At 38.0% G+C, this 17,469-nt stretch overlaps 2 protein-coding genes across 2 annotated transcripts in view; one reads left to right on the forward strand and one right to left on the reverse strand.

The window, feature by feature from the left end:
* Positions 1–6,098, forward strand: part of FAM177A1 (family with sequence similarity 177 member A1) — a 27,462-nt gene extending 21,364 nt beyond the window's left edge. The window contains exons 4-5 of the mRNA XM_084875148.1: positions 1,158–1,255; positions 4,847–6,098. Coding sequence (XP_084731274.1) covers positions 1,158–1,255; positions 4,847–5,053 — 305 coding nt within the window. The 3' untranslated portion in view covers positions 5,054–6,098. The remainder of the gene's footprint in view (positions 1–1,157; positions 1,256–4,846) is intronic.
* The window catches only part of PPP2R3C (protein phosphatase 2 regulatory subunit B''gamma), a 29,577-nt gene continuing 17,737 nt past the window's right edge, over positions 5,630–17,469 (reverse strand). The window contains exons 7-13 of the mRNA XM_084874870.1: positions 17,335–17,467; positions 14,313–14,368; positions 14,160–14,235; positions 11,989–12,125; positions 10,317–10,454; positions 8,748–8,807; positions 5,630–6,965 (exon numbers count right to left, since the gene is read on the reverse strand). Coding sequence (XP_084730996.1) covers positions 6,777–6,965; positions 8,748–8,807; positions 10,317–10,454; positions 11,989–12,125; positions 14,160–14,235; positions 14,313–14,368; positions 17,335–17,467 — 789 coding nt within the window. The 3' untranslated portion in view covers positions 5,630–6,776. The remainder of the gene's footprint in view (positions 6,966–8,747; positions 8,808–10,316; positions 10,455–11,988; positions 12,126–14,159; positions 14,236–14,312; positions 14,369–17,334; positions 17,468–17,469) is intronic.

The raw sequence follows: 17,469 nt of genomic DNA on the forward strand, positions 1-17,469 counted from the left end.
TCCCCGCAGGCCAGGTCGAAGGACCCCAATCCATGCACCAGGCTTCTAGTATGCATATAAGATCTTTGGCTAATCTCTTCCAGCCCTCCCTTGAAACCCTTCTTCCCTCTGAGAATTATCATTTGTTCCATGTTTCCATGCCTGTGGTTTCCCCTCCTGGATCGAGCATCTGCCCCCCCTGGTGGTTAGTGTGTATCTTAGCTATCGGCCGGTTGGCTGGTCAGCTGGTTGCTTATGCTTTTATATATTTAGATTTAGATATAACTAAGTCATATTTGAAATAAATAATCAGCTTATGACTCAATCATGCAAACTTTAAATATAGGTTTTAAATCGTAAAGCTTTCTCTTGCTTCATAGCTTCTATCACTTTGTGCCTTTTTATTATATCTAATTTTGAATAGTAATTAATTCAACAAACATTTACTGAACATTGCCCTGACTGGTTTGTCTCAGTGGATAGTGTCAGCCTGCGGACTGAAAGGTCCCGGGTTCGATTCCGGTCAAGGGCATGTACTTGGTTGTGGGCACATCCCCAGTGGGGGTGTGCAGGAGGCAGCTGATCAATGTTTCTCTATCATCAATGTTTCTAACTCTCTATCCCTCTCTCTTCCCCTCTGTGAAAAATCAATAAGATATATATATTTTTTAATTTACTGAGCACTCCGTATATGCTGGACAGTCTGGTGAAATGAAAACAGCATTAGCTTTATATTCAGTCCTGATTGAATTTTGGATTTGTTTTGTCAGCTTGGCAAGTTCTTCAGCCTCTCTGAGTCTAACCTTACAGTGCCTGCATGTATGGTACAAGCCATTCCTCTCCTTCAGCCCATTGGCATGCTAGCTTTCTAAGGATATGCATTAAAAAAAAAAAAAAATAGACATGGAACAAATAATTATAATACTTGGTGGTAAGTATTACTGGCAGTGTTAACAGGTGTCCATAAGAAGCCATAGGTACTTCTTGAGGAAATAAAGGAATTATATACAGAAGAGATATTGAGTCTTCATAATCTCTCTGAGGGCGGGAACTATAACTTTTGTATTTCTACAGTGCTTTACACATAGAAAGTGCTCAAGAAATGTTTATAAAAATAATTTTTTTAAAAAAGAAATGCTTACGAATTATTGTAAGCTATTTAACTTTTGTGTCTTTAGTGTGTGACTTTCTTGGAGAGAAGATTGCATCTGTTTTGGGCATCAGTACCCCAAAATACCAGTATGCCATTGATGAGTATTACCGGATGAAGAAGGAGGTGTGTCTCTCTTTTACATTTTCTTGATTAGGTTTTGTTTGCTACGGACTTGATGGGTTATGTATTGAACTCATGTATTCTCTAGGTACCCAAAAAGTAACTCCCTTATGTGCTAGACATTTCATTTCCGAGGCATTTAAAAAAAATCAAATTAGCATACATTTTGGAATTTTTTAATACTGAAAGTTTCCTGGGATCTATTTGTAAAATTGAGCTAGATTCACTGTGCTAGGTGCTATGTATGTTATTAATCTTCACATACCTCTTTCTGGACTATTATCTTCCAATATTAAGATAAGGAAACAAGACCCAATCTCTCTACTTAGGAGGCATAGACTGCATGTAGAACTGGAGTGAGTTTGATGCACAGAAAATTACAGTTACTAGAAATGTGTAAGTGCCATTAGTGAAGGCACAGAGATGTGAGGCAAGTCTGTCTATAGTGAGGTCTTAGAGTAGGGAGTGAAATGAGTTTAGCCTTAAACAATGAGAAAGCTTTAGCATTCAAGAGCATGGGCCCAAGAACCAAAGAGTCTGAATTCAAATTCTGGCTCTGCCACTTCTAACTTTGTTACCTTGTGCAAAATACTTAACCTTTATAAGCCTCAGTTTACTCATCTTTATAATGAAAATTGCAGCATCCATGCTAGGGTTGCTCTAACGATTAAATGAATTAATATGTAAAATAGAACAGCACTTAGTATATATTAGTATATATTAAAATAAAATAAATATTAGTATCTCTTACTATTCTTTTTCAAGCACTTGAGGGCAATTTAGATAAACATAGAATGTAGAGAAATGAAATTGTATGTTTGGGGAAATGGCAAGAATACTACTTTATTGTCACTGGAGCATAGAGCACAACAGAATGGCTGGAGATGAATCTGGAAAGCTCAACTGACTTTATATTTATTTGGTTTCAAAAATATTTGATGAACGACTTGTTTAGAACCTCATTACCTCATGGGGAATATAGCCTCTCTAAATGGCCTTTCTCATTCATTCTCAAGCAAGTTCTAGATTAATCTTCTTAACAGGTTAGTCATTCTGTCCCCATACTGCAGGGACCAGTACACATGCCACCTCTTCCATGAACGTACCGTATTTTCGTATCAGACGACTTTTGAAACGAAAAAAAGCCTGCTCAGATTGGCCAGAGTCAGAGAGACAGTCTATTAAAAAAAGAACTGGTGTTACCTCAGAAGTGGGGGGTAGTCTTATACAGCGAATATAGGCCTAAACCTATGTTTTAACTGTAAAATTAGGGGGTCGTCTTATACACCGGAAAATACGGCAGTAGTTCTGGAAGTTATTATTTCTAAATCTCTAGTTATTCTTTTCTCTCTTAATGCTGTTATTACGTGTCTTAACTTCCCTCTTAGATTGTAAACTTTTTGAGGGCAGAGACTGCCTTATTTGTTACCAGGTGCTTATGGGAACACTAACCATGCTATGTCAATTTAGTGGCTAGACCACCCTGTTCCAATGAACAGGCTGATACCCTATAATCGAAGTGATAATAGTATTAGCTATAGTTTTAGATTAGACTTAATCTGAAAAGATAAAACTCCTTTCAACATAGTTCAGGTCTCATCTAAGAGGGAAAGGGGAGGGCAGGAAGAGGTTAAATAATTATATGTATACTAGAGGCCCGGTGCATGAAATTTGTGCATGGGGTGGAGGAGGGTGGTGGTGTCCCTCAGCCCAGCCTGCACCCTCTCCAATCTGGGACCCCTCGAGGGATGTCCAACTGCCTGTGTAGGCCCAATCCAGACATCCCTCTCACAATCCAGGACTGCTGGCTCCCAACTGCTCGCCTGTCTGCCTTCTTGATTGCCCCTAACCACTTCTGTCTGCCAGTCTGATCACCCCCCTAACCACTCCCATGCCAGCCTGATTGATGACTAACTGCTCCCATGCCAGCCTGTTTGCCCCCAACTTCCCTCTTCTGCTGGCCTGGTCCCTCCTAACTGCCCTCCCCTGCTGGCCATCTTGTGTCCACATGTGGGCAGGATCTTTGACCACATGGGGGCAGCCATCTTGTATATTGGAGTGATGGTCAATCTGCATTTTACTCTTTTTAAAAAATAATATATTTTATTGAGTTTTTACAGATAGGAAGAGAGAGGGATAGAGAGTTAGAAACATTGATCAGCTGCCTCCTGCACACTCCCTAGTGGGGATGTGCCAGCAACCAAGGTACATGCCCTTGACCGGAATTGAACCTGAGACCTTTCAGTCTGCAAGCCAATGCTCTGTCCACTGAGCCAAACCAGTTTCAGCGCATCTTACTCTTTTATTAGGTAGGATAGAGGCCTGGTGCATCGGTGGGGGCCAGCTGGTTTGCCCTGAAGGGTGTCCTGGATCAGGGAGGGGTTCCCTTGGGATGTGGGGTGGCCTGGGTGAGGAGCCTATGGTGGTTTGCAGGTCGGCCACGCCCCCCATCAACCCAAACAAGGCCCTGGTATCTGGGATTTATTTGCCTTCTACAATTGAAACTTTGTAGTCTGGAGTGGAGCCACGCCTTCTGCTTGCTCTGTTGCTCCCGCCATTTGTTTGGATTTGTTTACCTTCTATAATTGAAACTTTGTAGCCTTGAGTGGAAGCTTAGGCCTCGGGGCAGGTGGAGAGCTTGGCTTCTTCCATTGCCAGGGAAACCCAAGCCTCCCTCCTGCTCTCTGTGGCTGTAACCATCTTGGTTCAGGTTAATTTGCATACTAGCTCTGATTGGCTGATGGGCATGGTTGGTTGGTGTGGCTTGTGGTGTAGTGGAGGTATGGTCAATTTGCATATTACTCTTTTTAAAAAATATATATATTTTATTGATTTTATACAGAGAGGAAGGGAGAGAGTCATTGATCAGCTGCCTCTTGCACACCCCCTACTGGGGATATGCCCGCAACCAAGGTATGTGCCCTTGACCGGAATCGAACCCGGGACCCTTCAGTCCCCAAGCCGATGCTCTATCCATTGAGCCAAACCGGTCCCGGCATATTACTCTTATTAGATAAAATATGCATAATCTGTGGACACAGACAATAGTGCCATGAAGGGCTGAGGAGGGGCTGTGAGCGGGGTGGAGGGAGTCAATGGTGGAAAAATGGGGACATCTGTTAATACTTTCAATAATAAAGATGTATTTTTAAAAATGACACCACTTTTCTAAAATGTCATGTAATAGTTTTTGAATTTGGGAATGAAAGGGAAGGAAAGTATGTCTTATCTTAAGTAGACCAAAGTGAATTGTACATGATACTGTTTTGGTTAAAAGAGAAGAAAAAACAGCCAAACCCAGTTTGGCTCAGTGGATAGAGCATCAGCTTGCGGACTGAAAGGACACAGGTTGGATTCCGGTCAAGGGCATGTACCTTGGTTGCCGGCACATCCCCAATAGGGGGTGTGCAAGAGGCAACTAATCAATGTTTCTCTCTCATTGATGTTTCTAACTCTCTATCCCTCTCCCTTCCTCTCTGTAAAAAAAATCAATAAAATATATTTTTTTTAAAAAAAGAGAAAAACAAGCTAAAATTGGGAACAAATCTATTCCTTTTGGATATATTTTAACGATTCTTGATATTTTCTCTTTAGGAGGAGGAGGAGGAGGAAGAAAACAGGATGTCTGAAGAAGCAGAAAGACACTACCAACAGAATAAGCTGCAAGCTGATTCCATTGTTCAGACAGATCAACCAGAAACAGTGGTGTCCAGTTCATTTGTGAATCTAAATTTTGAAATGGAGGGAGAATGTGAAGTATTTACAGAAAGCAAACAAAATCCAGTCTCTGTCCCACCATAGAATGCAATGACTCAAACTTCAAACACTAAGGTGGTTTTTATACCAGGAACTTTCACATTCTCTATTCAGTGGGATTTAATACAGTTATTTATATTTTAAATTATCTATAAAGGGAAAACTGTTTCCTTTATTCTTAAGCTCTATCTAGCAAAAGTCAGATCTGAAATTTGGTTATTTGTATTATGCTTTTACTGTGTGTCAAATTAGTGCTTTGGTTTTAAAATGATCTTTATAAAAATGTTAAGGAAATTTTAGAGTCCTAATTGCCAATTAAGAAGAGTTAATTATCATGCTTGTCTGTTATTTGTGTTTGTATGAAAAAAAAATGGGTTAAGTTTCTGATTAAGGCTAATAAGAGTTGATATTCCTAATCTCAGATGAAAATGAGGAATTTCTCTGATTTTTTCATGTTGTCTTATTTATAAATCTAACCATTAACTTCATACTAAAGAAGGTTCACTGAGTAATAAAAAGGAGCAAGATAAAAGCACTTTGAATTTTCTTTCCTTAAGTTTATTTTATGGAAAGGTGATTGAGTCTATAACATTAAATAAGATAGGTTTCCTTTTTAAAATGTTTTTATGGATTTATGGTGTGGTGGTTCATGGCATATGATAGGAATCTTTTTAGTAATGGGTCTATACCAGATAATTTAGTGCTTAAAAGATTAGTTATCAGATTATATAATTAATGTAACCATAAGTTATAGTCTAAAACATGCTAACCTGACACCTTCCCTCCAAATTGTTTTTGAGTTAGTATTTCCAACTCTTATATTTGGTTATCCAGTGAAGGTGATCTGAATCTTCTCTCCTTGGAGGTAATATATCTAACAAAAACTAGAAACTTTTCTATTATAGTAGAAGGAAGATAATAACCTATGAAGATTTTATGCTTCTTGAATTTTATTTTCTTTACTTGTCTAACTGTGGCCAGTTTGTAATGTTTACATAGTTATACACTGTGCCTTAAATTTTTATATTTTTATTTATGCAAACTATAAAATTTCCCATAAATGCATTAAATGGTTTTGTCTTATTTTTAAGCCTTTGTTTTTCTTCCTTTTAATCCTTTTAATATTTACTGTTCCTTGTGGATCATAGTTCGTGATATTCTTTTATCTCATAAAACTAGACATAATGTAATTGAGAACCTTTACAGTGAGTTCACAATAATCCTAACAAAATGGTTTTATAAAAGGTAACTCTGGTACTAGTTAATAAAACTAGACAGATTTTTTATACCAATGATTTTAAAGTAAATATTAACTTCAATACTTTTTTATTGAAATATCCTATAAAAAGAAACATCTACTAGTAAATACTTCTAATCCAGAAATGAAATGAATGGGGAAGTCTGTAATCTTTGATAGATATAATACTTTAGGAGAATATTCAAGGTTAAATGAACACGTTATAATTTAAACTACCTTTCAGGTATTCAAATTCTTAATGACTAATGTCAGAAGCAGTCCTAAATATTACACAGATTTAAAGTGGACCGCTTTCAGCAAATCACATTTGTCATATTTAAGCTAAGTGGAAACAGAATTTATTGCTTCCTAATTTGGTCCTATTGCTTCCAAACTATTCCAATAATGCGAACATTTTCTGTGTTCTATAGGCATTTGAAGTTTTTATTTAGACCATTTCCAAGGATTCTGCTTCAAAGATTTCATGTAGCACTCAAGCTTATGGTAATGAATACAGTCTAGTTTTTGAGATCATGTATCATCAAGGTCTGCAGAGTTCTCATTGTCATTTGCAACAAGGGCTTCTCTGTTCTCATAAGTCCAGAAGCCATTCAGATCGATTAGAATGGTGGTGACTGTGTCTCCTTGATTACTGTTGATTAAATCCTGAAGCGAGATTTTCAAAGGATCCTTTGGTTTTACCATGTCAAAGATTTCATCCTGCAAGAAAGAAGAAAAACACAATGGAATCTGATATATGATTCACTTAATTTTTATCACACAGTGACCTAAAATTCAGCACTTAAGCTTACATAAAATTTTTGTAAAGAAAAAACCATTCAACAGATAAGCAGTCTCCTTTTCTATGTACTCACAGAATTTTACTGGAATATTCCTTAGTTATGTGATAACTGTCTATCAACGAGGAAGAAAATGAGGCTCAGAGTTTAAGCTAATACAAACTACATAGGTAATTAATAACTAAACTATTTAATGCAGTGTTCTTTGAGTACATGTTAACTAAGTTTTACTTGTACTTTAGTGATGAAGCAAACCCTTCAATTTAAGTGCAAACTCAGCTCAAACTCAAAAGTCTTCAGAGCCAAGATTATGACAAAATTTCATTTCCAATATTGATGTTAACCTTTTACACTCTGGGTGGGGGGTCGGTATCAAAGAATTAGTCATCTAGAATAACATTAAATTGTGTTAAAATTTACTGGAATATTTGGAAGAACCTCTTCTAAATGAATACTTACAAAGAATTCGTACGTGTTTCTTAATCTTTTTGTAATAAAATTACTCAGTATTTAGTGTCATTAAAGGAGGAAAATTACATTTTCCAGAGTTTAGAACAATGTAGGTAAAAGAAAGAAACTTTTATGTTTTTGAAACTTCCTCTTCCAAGGTTGGTGGCCATTTAAAATTAACTATTTTTTAAAAAATATATATTTTATTGATTTTGTACAGAGAGGAAGGGAGAGAGATAGAGAGTTAGAAACATCGATGAGAGAGAGTCATCGATCAGCTGCCTCTTGCACACCCTGTACTGGGGATATGCCTGCAACAAGGTACATGCCCTTGACCGGAATCGAACCCAGGACCTTTCGAGTCCCCAAGCCAACGCTCTATCCATTGAGCCAAACCGGTTTCGGCTAAAATTAACTAGTTCTATTGATTTATTTATTTTATTGATTTCAAAGAGGAAGGGAGAGGGGAGAGAAACATCAGTGATGAGAAAGAATTGTTTGGCCGACTTCTGCATGCCCCCCACTGGAGATCGAGCCCGCAACCCCAGCATGTGCCCTTGGCCCAAATCGAACCTGTGACTATTCAGTCCGCAGGCCGACTGAGCCAAGCTAGGTAGTGCTTAACTAGTTCTTAAGTTGCCTGTTGCACAGTTTAAAATTTGTCTCATTTATATTAAACCAAAACAACTCTTTACCTTATACATTTTTAAATCTGAATGAGTTATTTATTACATTATTCAGTTTGAACCTGAATCAATACTGGATACTCCTTGTTTTTCATAGCTAGAGAAAGTCTCAATACTAAAGTGCTAAGTAGCAGCATATGTTTCAGTGGTAGTTTTCATAGTGTAGGACTGATGTCTTCCTAAGTAATACCAAAGTATTTAGGTCAGGCACATTTTTAGTCTGATACCCTTTAAAGTATCAGACTAAAAATGTGCCTGACCTAAACAGTTCCCAAGTTAAAAATTCAGTTTCCAGTGGAATAGTTTGCCAAAGGATGATTCTCTTTTAATTTTCATTCAAAATGAATGAAAGCTGTCAATGAGAACACAAGGATGAAAATGCTAAAATCAGACTACAAAAACCATTAGTCAAACTGTGGTCTCAGTTTCTAATGACTAAATATCATTGGAACAAATAAGAGCAAAAACTTGATTTGGTCCAGTATTTTATAATTCATAAGTTACTTTCATATAAAATTTAATCAAAAGGTTAGCTGGCATTCTGTAAATTAAAGGAAAAAAGTAACCTTCACATCTTGAAATGAAACGGGATCTTGTCCATGGATTTTCATTAGTTCCTGTATGGCCTGTATTGAGCAGAAATAAATCTGTAAATAAAAAATGAAATACAGAATAGCCCCCTTTGCCCCCCCCCAAAAAAAAATCCATGGTCTCTTTCTAGTTCCAATTACTTTCCTATCAAACCATTCTTGCCAATATTCTCAACATTCTTGACCTTGCATATCAAGTATTCAGCAAAACCTAAATATTGGGTCAGTGTAACCATCAACCTTTCTAGACCTCCCTTTAGCTATTGAGAGCTTCAGAAAGGAAGTATACAAAACTACAGATTATTGCTACAACACAGGAATATTCTCCAACCTTAGATGAGCCTTTCATGTGGCCTAGCAATCATTCCATATGACCTCCCATTACCCACGGATGCTGCTCATACCTTCCTATTCTTTAAGATACCCAATCCACCACCTCCCCTCCCACCCTACATTTTGCCCTGTACTTGACAACTACAATTAGATATCAAAAGTGAAAAGAACTGAAAGTGAAAATTTTTAGGTATGATGATTCATGTATGGAAAACTTAGCAACACGATTGCTTTATGGTAGCTTAAGTGTAACTGATAAGACTTCTTCACTGTAGTGAGAAATCTCAAATTTTTTCAATATATCTTATTGAAAAAATCTGCATATAGGTGGATACACACACATGCAGTTCAAAAACAGTGTTAATCAAGGGTTAACTACTGTGATCCAATGTGACAAACATTTTACTTTTTATTTTATTAATTTTTTGCAGAGAGGAAAGGAGAGGGATAAAGAGTTAGAAACATCAATGAGAGAGAAACATAGATTGTCTGCCTCCTGCAAACACACCCTGGGTATGTTTCCGCAACCAAGAATCGAACCTGGGACCGTTTAGTCACCAGGCCAACGCTTTATCCACTGAGCCAAAACAGGGCTTGAGAAACATTTTAGCTGAGTCACTCACTAGAAAATGTGAAGCTTAAACATTTTTTTAAAAACATTTTTTATTTTTAGAAAGAGAGAGGGAGAAAAAGAAACACTGATGTGAGAGCAAAACATCAATTGGCTGCCTCCTGCATCGACTGGTTGCCTCCCTTTATCAGGGATCAAGTCCTGCAACCCTGACCAGGAATGTGCCAGCAACCAGGAATTGAACATGTGCCTGACCAGGAATTGAACCAGTAACCCTTCAGGGCACGGGATTATGCCCAACTGAGCAACACCAGTCAGGGCACATGGTATTTTATTTTATTTTTATTTTTAAATATACTTTATTGATTTTTCACAGAGAGGAAGGGAGAGGGATAGAGAGCTAGAAACAGCGATGAGAGAGAAACATCGACCAGCTGCCTCTTGCACACCCCCTACTGGGGATGTACCCACAACCATGATACATGTCCTTGACTGGAATTGAACCTGGGACCTTTCAGTCCGCAGGCAGACACTCTATCCACTGAGCCAAACCAGTTTGGCGCACATGGTATTTTAAACCAAATGGTATATGTAACATATATGTTAAGGAACAATGACTCATATACACGAATGAGACTTACCCTAAAGAAGTAATTAAGAGAAAAGACATTCAGATATCCTTTGTTCTCGATATCAAGCAATTTGAAAATGTACTGCAGAGCTGCAGGTTCTTTTCGGTTTTCTAATGCAAGAACGAAGTCCAGGTAGGTCTTATAGTCCTATAGAAAAGAAAATAACATTAGGGACCATATTTAGAATTAACTTTTTATTAAAAAAATTATATATTTTATTTATTTTTTACAGAGAGGAAGGGAGAGGGATAGAGAGCTAGAAACATCGATGAGAGATAAACATCGCCCACCTGCCTCTTGCACACCCCCTACTGGGGAGGTGCCCGCAACCAATGTACATGCCCCTGACTGGAATCGAACCCGGGACCCTTCAGTCCGCAGACCGATGCTCTACCACTGAGCCAAACCAGTTTCGGCTAGAAATAACTTTTTGAGTGTCTAATAATCTGAAACTATTTTGCAATCAAAAGTGGCAAGATTTTAAAACATTCAGGTTGGTTTCTAGGAATTCTATACAGCAGTTAATCTCTACAGGACAGGTTTTCGGACATAGTTCATTTCTTATGAGATTTTCTGTGTTAAGCCATAATTTTCTTTTATTATGCTTTTGAAATGTACAGCATAGTGACTAAGCTAGAGTATATTGCCACACATTTATATTTTCATTTCAGTTTGGTCATTTTGAGAAAAATTTATTGGAATGAATAGGATAGTAAATTCAAATAGCTATTTGGTATACTGTTTAAAAATTTTAAATCTAGTCATAGATTACATTTTCTGCATAGTGAAAATAAGTAAAATATGTGGGAGAATCTCAGAAATTTCTATTCTTGGAAGAGATTTTTTTTTAGGCTAAGATTAAGAATTCCTTTTTGCTTAAATTGCAGTATAAAGAACTAGAGAGATGTAACTTATCATTGTCTTATCTCCAAGCATAGTTGTAGCTTCTGATTTTCTTTATTCACCAGAAGTCATTTACAAAGTTCCTCACTGTAGACAATGGTGGGAATCACAAAAGTTTCTGTGCCTTTTCCCCTTTTCCTTTGCAGTTGGCTAACAAGGGTATTGTTTAGAAAACTGCTATTAAAGCTTAGTGATGAAACCGAGAACCTTGATTCTCTTCTGACAATCTGTCCATTTCTTAAGCATCATTGGTTTGGAAATTTTATCACACCCTTAACACATGTATTTAATAGCAAACATGGTAATTTATAATTTCTGCAATATAAGGACAGGTACATATTAGTCAATCTTTAGCTTCTAATATAGACACTTAATGGAGAGTAATACGACCTGATTCTTAAATTTAAACCATGGTGTGTGTGGTACTATATCTGAGCTGATAATTTAATGGATGAACCATCTCTATGAAAATAGTTAATAGCATTTGCCAAATTTTCAGATTTTACTTTACCTTGTCTACATCCCTTTACAATTGGTACAATGACAATGAAATGAACAAATTAAAATTTTCTATTTGCCCAGAATCCATAGGCAAGTCATGTTGTAAAACAAATTTACCTTAAGATTAAAGGCTCTTTGAATATCAAATTTGATCATTTCATACATTTTAAGATACTGTTACACACTGATATAAAAAACACTGTATCACATCAAGAAAAAGGCTTTTGAAAGCTGTGGGAACCTAAATTTCAAAAATTTGTTAGGTTTAAACTAATACCATTTCTCCATCATAAGTGAGACACTCCTGGAAAACACGGTCTAAGAAGACATTGGTCATGGTTGCTGTTCCATACCGGGAGAGCTCTTCTTTACTGAGCATGCCATTGTGATCCTTATCAAGATTCAAATACTGGCCTTGAGAAGAAAGACGATAAAAAGACAGTTGTGACCAAATAAAATTCAAATACAAAAGAATAAACACCAAGTTCTTTTTATTGGTTAATATTTTAATTTTCAAAGTAATTATTTTACAGTAAAGGTAGTGAAATCATCAATCCCTGCAACTTCTATCAAAACAACTGTTACCCTAGCCAGTCTTGCTCAGTGGATAGAGCGTTGACTGGCCTGCGGACTGAAAGGTCCTGGGTTGGATTCTAGTCAAGGGGACATGCCTGGGGTGTGGGCTCTATGCCCAGTAGGGGGCCTGCAAGAGGCAGCTGATTAATGATTCTCTTTCATCATTGATGTTTCTCTCCCTTCCTCTCTAAAATCAGTAAAAATATATTTGGAAAAGAAAAAACACACAACTATTAAGCCAGAGCCAGTAAAAGAAAACATGCAGCCAGTGTGGCTCAGCGGTTAGTGTCCACCCAAGAACCAGGTCAGGGATAGATTCCTGGTCAGGGCACATGCCTGGGTTTTTGGGCTCGATCACTAGTAGGTGGCAAGCAGGAGGCAGCCAACTGATGAATTCCTCTCATCATTGATATTTATCTCTCCCCCAATAAAAACATTTTTGAAAAATTAAAGAAAACTCATCATAAAGGGATGGCCTTTGGGCTATTTCCCTTCCATTATTATTTGCTTTTAGTTTGCAACCTTTTAAGAGTTTCTAGGCCGAAACTGGTTTGGCTCAGTGGCTAGAGCGTCAGCCTGCAGACTGAAAGGTCCTGGGTTCAATTCCGGTCAAGGGCCTGTACCTTGGTTGTGGGCACATCCCCAGTAGGGGGTGTGCAAGAGGCAGCTGACAGATGATTCTCTCTCATCGATGTTTCTAACTTTCTATCCCTCTCTCTTCCTCTCTGTAAAAACACAATAAAATATATTTTAAAAAAAAGAAAAAAAGACTTTCTAGGATTCTAAATTAAATGACAAAAACAAAACAAAACAAAAAAACAAATTAGCTGGCAATAGAGATCACAAAAAGCACTGAAACGCTGGCACTTAAAAGCAGAGGTCAAAGATGCCAAAATGAGTTAGGACCACCTAACAGAATAACTTAACAGACTAATGACATTTAAGAAAAGAGCACTCTGGCCAGTGTGACTCAGTTGTAGGAGTGTTGCCCTGGACACTGAAAGGTCCTGGGTTCAATTCCTGGCCAGGGCACAATCCTGGGTTTTGGGTTCAACCTCCAGCCCCAGTTGGGGCGCTTGCATGAGGCAGCTGACCAATGCCTCTCACGCCACTCTCTCTCTTCCTCCCCTCTGAAGATCAATGAAAACGTGCTCAAGTGAAGACGTTAAAAAAAAGGAGAACAAATATTACCCAAAAAACTGGTGTGGCTTGGTTGGTTTGAATGCCATTCATATACCACAAGGTCTGATCCTGGATCAGGGCACTTGGAGCATGTGTGGGAGGCAACCAATGATGTTTCTCTCACATAACAATGTCTGTCTGTGTGTGTCTCTCTCTCTCTCAAATAAAAAGCAAACCAGGTCCTAGAACACCTCCCAACATTTTATCACAGTACAAGACCACAGTAGATGTTCATAATGCTTGAGCCAAAGAAGACCAACTTAAAGAGAAAGTGTAATAACTTAAAAAGTTACAAAAATATAGAACATTGGTATTTAAAAGTAAATTTTAGTAACCTAGAGTACTAGCTCTAAGATAATTGGGATACTTTGATCTTAAAGTAAATTAGCCTATGTATCAAAATGTCCTTTGGCCCTATCCAGTTTGAGTCAGTAGTTAGTTGCCCTATGGACTAAAGAGTCCCAGTTCAATTCCAGCCAATGGCACATGCCTGGGTTGTGGGCTCAATCCCCCCCAGGAGAGGGCATGCAGGAGGCAACCAATCCATGAATCTCTCTCATCACTGATGTTTCTATATCTCTCTCCCTCTCCGAAATCAATGAAAAAATATATATTTAAAAAAATGTTCTTTGAACACCAATTAACTAAGGAATGAATAATTCAAATTTTAGCATTTTGACAGGAACCTACCATATACCCTTAAGGCAGAAGGAGCAGAAAACCAATTTGTTTCTTGACTCTCCTTGGACAGTTCCTCATCCCTTAACTAAATGAACACAGAGACAGTTAGAAGATAGCAATTGTCAAGTGATATAATTTATAAATGTTTAAAAACACATTTACCTCCAATAAATCATCTAGGAAGCTGCATGCTAAAATATCTTGAATTTTTATCTTCCCTTTAAAGAACATAAAAAATACAATTAACTGCATTTTAAAAACAAGAGCAATTTTATAAATGTATTATTTTATAACACCAGCCAAAGAATTGACATTTTAAACCTCCTTAGCTTTTATGCTCCAAAGTCCTTACTGCTATGAAAGGGGAGATGTACAGCCTAAGCAACCATTATGGTGGGTCACTATGATGTGCACTGACCACCAGTGCAGATGCTCAATGCTTAGCCAGAAGCCAGGCTCATGAATGGCGAGCACAATGGCGGTGACAGGAGCCGCTCCCGCCTGTGTGGCAGCACTAAGGAGCAGCGAGCTGAGTGGTAAGGAGCAGCGAGCTGAGTGGTAAGGAGCAGTGAGCAGGCGGATGGTAAGGAGCGAGGGGTTCTGGGCTGTGAGAGGGTGCAAGCTGGGCTGAGGGGACCTCCCCCCACAGTGCACAAATTTCGTGACAGGGTCTCTAATCCCATATAATAAAAGGCTAATATGCAAATTGTCCCTTTGGGATTTTGACGGACTGGTAGTTCAACTGACCACCAGGGGGCAGTGCAGAATGAAAGAAATCCCTGGCCAGCAGCCAGCAGCCAGCACCCAGGGGAAGGAAGGCCCCGATTGGCACTAATCGCCAGCCAGGCCTAGGGGCCCTACCCATGCACAAATTTCATGCACCGGGCCTCTAGTATTTAATAAAACCTCTACTTCACATGTCTACTTTTATACCCCAACTATGTAAATCCAATTGGTAAATTCTTTCTAAAATTACATTGATAACCGATTCCCTAAAAAGTTATGTTGTGCAGTTTGTGGAGATGAAAATGAAACAGCTCATAATCAAACAAGGAGACTGTCTCCATTTTTCTTTGGCAGGTTCTGGAAGAGGAAGCAATTTGGAAGCATGGTTATGAGTAGAAGGATTGGAATTTAAATGACACTTCTAGATATATAATCTAAGTCTCAGTGGCTTCACACATAAACTGTGGATAATAGTAATACTTTCCTTATAGAGTGATAGGAAGGAAATGAAAGAATCAATGTATAATGCTTAGCATAGTACCTGGTACATAATTGTCAAAACTGATAGCATTATTTTGTAAAGTTTTAAGGAAAAATATACCTATGTTCCTATAATGGAGATATTTAAAAAAGTCTGTCAGCTACGATATACTATGATAGACTCATAGCTGGATTTTTGAGTATAGGAGACTTATGGACTTTGATTTGGGCCTTCTGTACCTTCCCTGGCCCCAGATATATGTATTTAAGTCTTTTAAGTTTCAATAGGTTAGAACAGTTTTTAAAATTTATGTTAACGAGGCCAAATTACCAATCTGAGCCCCATATAGGATAGTTAACTTGAGAAAAAGAAAAATACATCATGGCTAAATGGTTCTATCTCCCAATTCACAAGTTTGATAAAACATTCTCCATTATCTTACATATCAGAATAGCATATTATATCAGAATAACTGACTTCTTTTATATATATATATATATATATATATATATATATATATATTTTATTGATTTTGTATAGAGAGTAAGGGAGAGAGATAGAGAGTTAGAAACATCGATGAGAGAGTCATCGATCAGCTGCCTCTTGCACACCCCCTACTGGGGATATGCCCGCAACCAAGGTACATGCCCTTGACCGGAATCGAACCCGGGACCCTTCAGTCCCCAAGCCAACGCTCTATCCATTGAGCTAAACCGGTCTCGGCATAACTGGCTTCTTAGAAATAGAATCATAAATTACCCAGTTCATAGTTCATTTAGAAATGAAGGAACTATAAGAGGTTAGGTGAGATGCCACTGTCACACACCTGGTTATGGTTGGTGCAAGTAAATCATACAAAATCCTTATATATTAACTAGAGGACTAGTGCACGAATTTGTGCACATTGAAAAGAAATTTACTACAAGAAATATTTTAATATCTCTATTTACCCTTTCTTTATAATAGAACTATCAACCAAATTCACGATAGACAATGACAGTTGGAAACACACAGTGTGACTGGTGCCAGAGAGAGCTTTATATACATAAACTGCCTAATTAGACCTGCTTTCTGATTTAGCTAAACTTTTTCCAGCACAGTGAAGCACCCCATCTTCTCTTTCAGGTAATTGTCAGCAACACAGCAGTAAATATCAACATGAAGGAGATTATTATTGTACATCACACAGGGATAACAAAGGGTAAACTATTTAACTGCAGCAGTGTTTGACTATATACTGCACAGTGAGAAAACCTGAAGTCATTTTCAAGGTCCACCATTTCTTCTTTTCAGTTGGGTAAAGTTTCTAAACTTTCTAAATCTCCATTTTCTGGCTAATAAAAGAAAAGTCTCCTACCTATCAAGTCTCCTGCCTACCTACTCCAGGACTTCGGTGAGGATCAAATGAGATGAAGCACAGGAAAATGCTTCATAGACGTTTGGTTAAAGTGTGAAATGATTCTACCTGGTTATAAAGCAAGTCGTGTTCCTGGGCTGAAGAAACTTCAAGGAGGCTAGTAGCTAGGGAGAGGAAGCTGGGTGTTGATATGTGATGTCATTATCTGGTGTCCATAGCTACTGTTTCTGGGCTGGGCTGGGCTGGGCTATATTTTGTGGCGTGGAGTCTCAGCAGCTTTGCTGCAATTTGGTGGGCTGTCTCTCCGAGGTGGTAGTGGGGCCTGAGTACCAGTCTGGGAAAGCTAAGTGTTGCTTTGTCAGCACCAGGTCCACAGTGCCATTTCTTTGTAAATGGCCAGTGCACATGACGGAAGCTCCTGCATTGAGCATCTGTACTTGGTGGTGTGTGTGTCATAGCGACTGGTTCTTGGATGTTCAGAGGGACACTTAGCATATTAGCATTTGATAAATATAGATGGTAATGACATGTTGGGAAAATAAAAAAATGACATTTCAAGACTTTTCTCTAGTTGAGATATAAAATACTTTTATAATATCTAAGATAAGATTTTATTTTACCTGTTCTTAGAGGGTCCAAAAAGAAAAAGAATTTCCTAACAGCTGTACAAACATAAAAGGAATAAAAAGATTTTTCCAGCCCATCTAATTGTGGCAAAGTAGGGATAAGTTCCAATATGTAGTTTTCTAAATCCT

The sequence above is a fragment of the Pipistrellus hanaki genome (assembly GCF_964339955.1).
Source record: "Pipistrellus hanaki genome assembly, chromosome: 1".
Classification (NCBI taxonomy): Eukaryota; Metazoa; Chordata; class Mammalia; order Chiroptera; family Vespertilionidae; genus Pipistrellus; species Pipistrellus hanaki.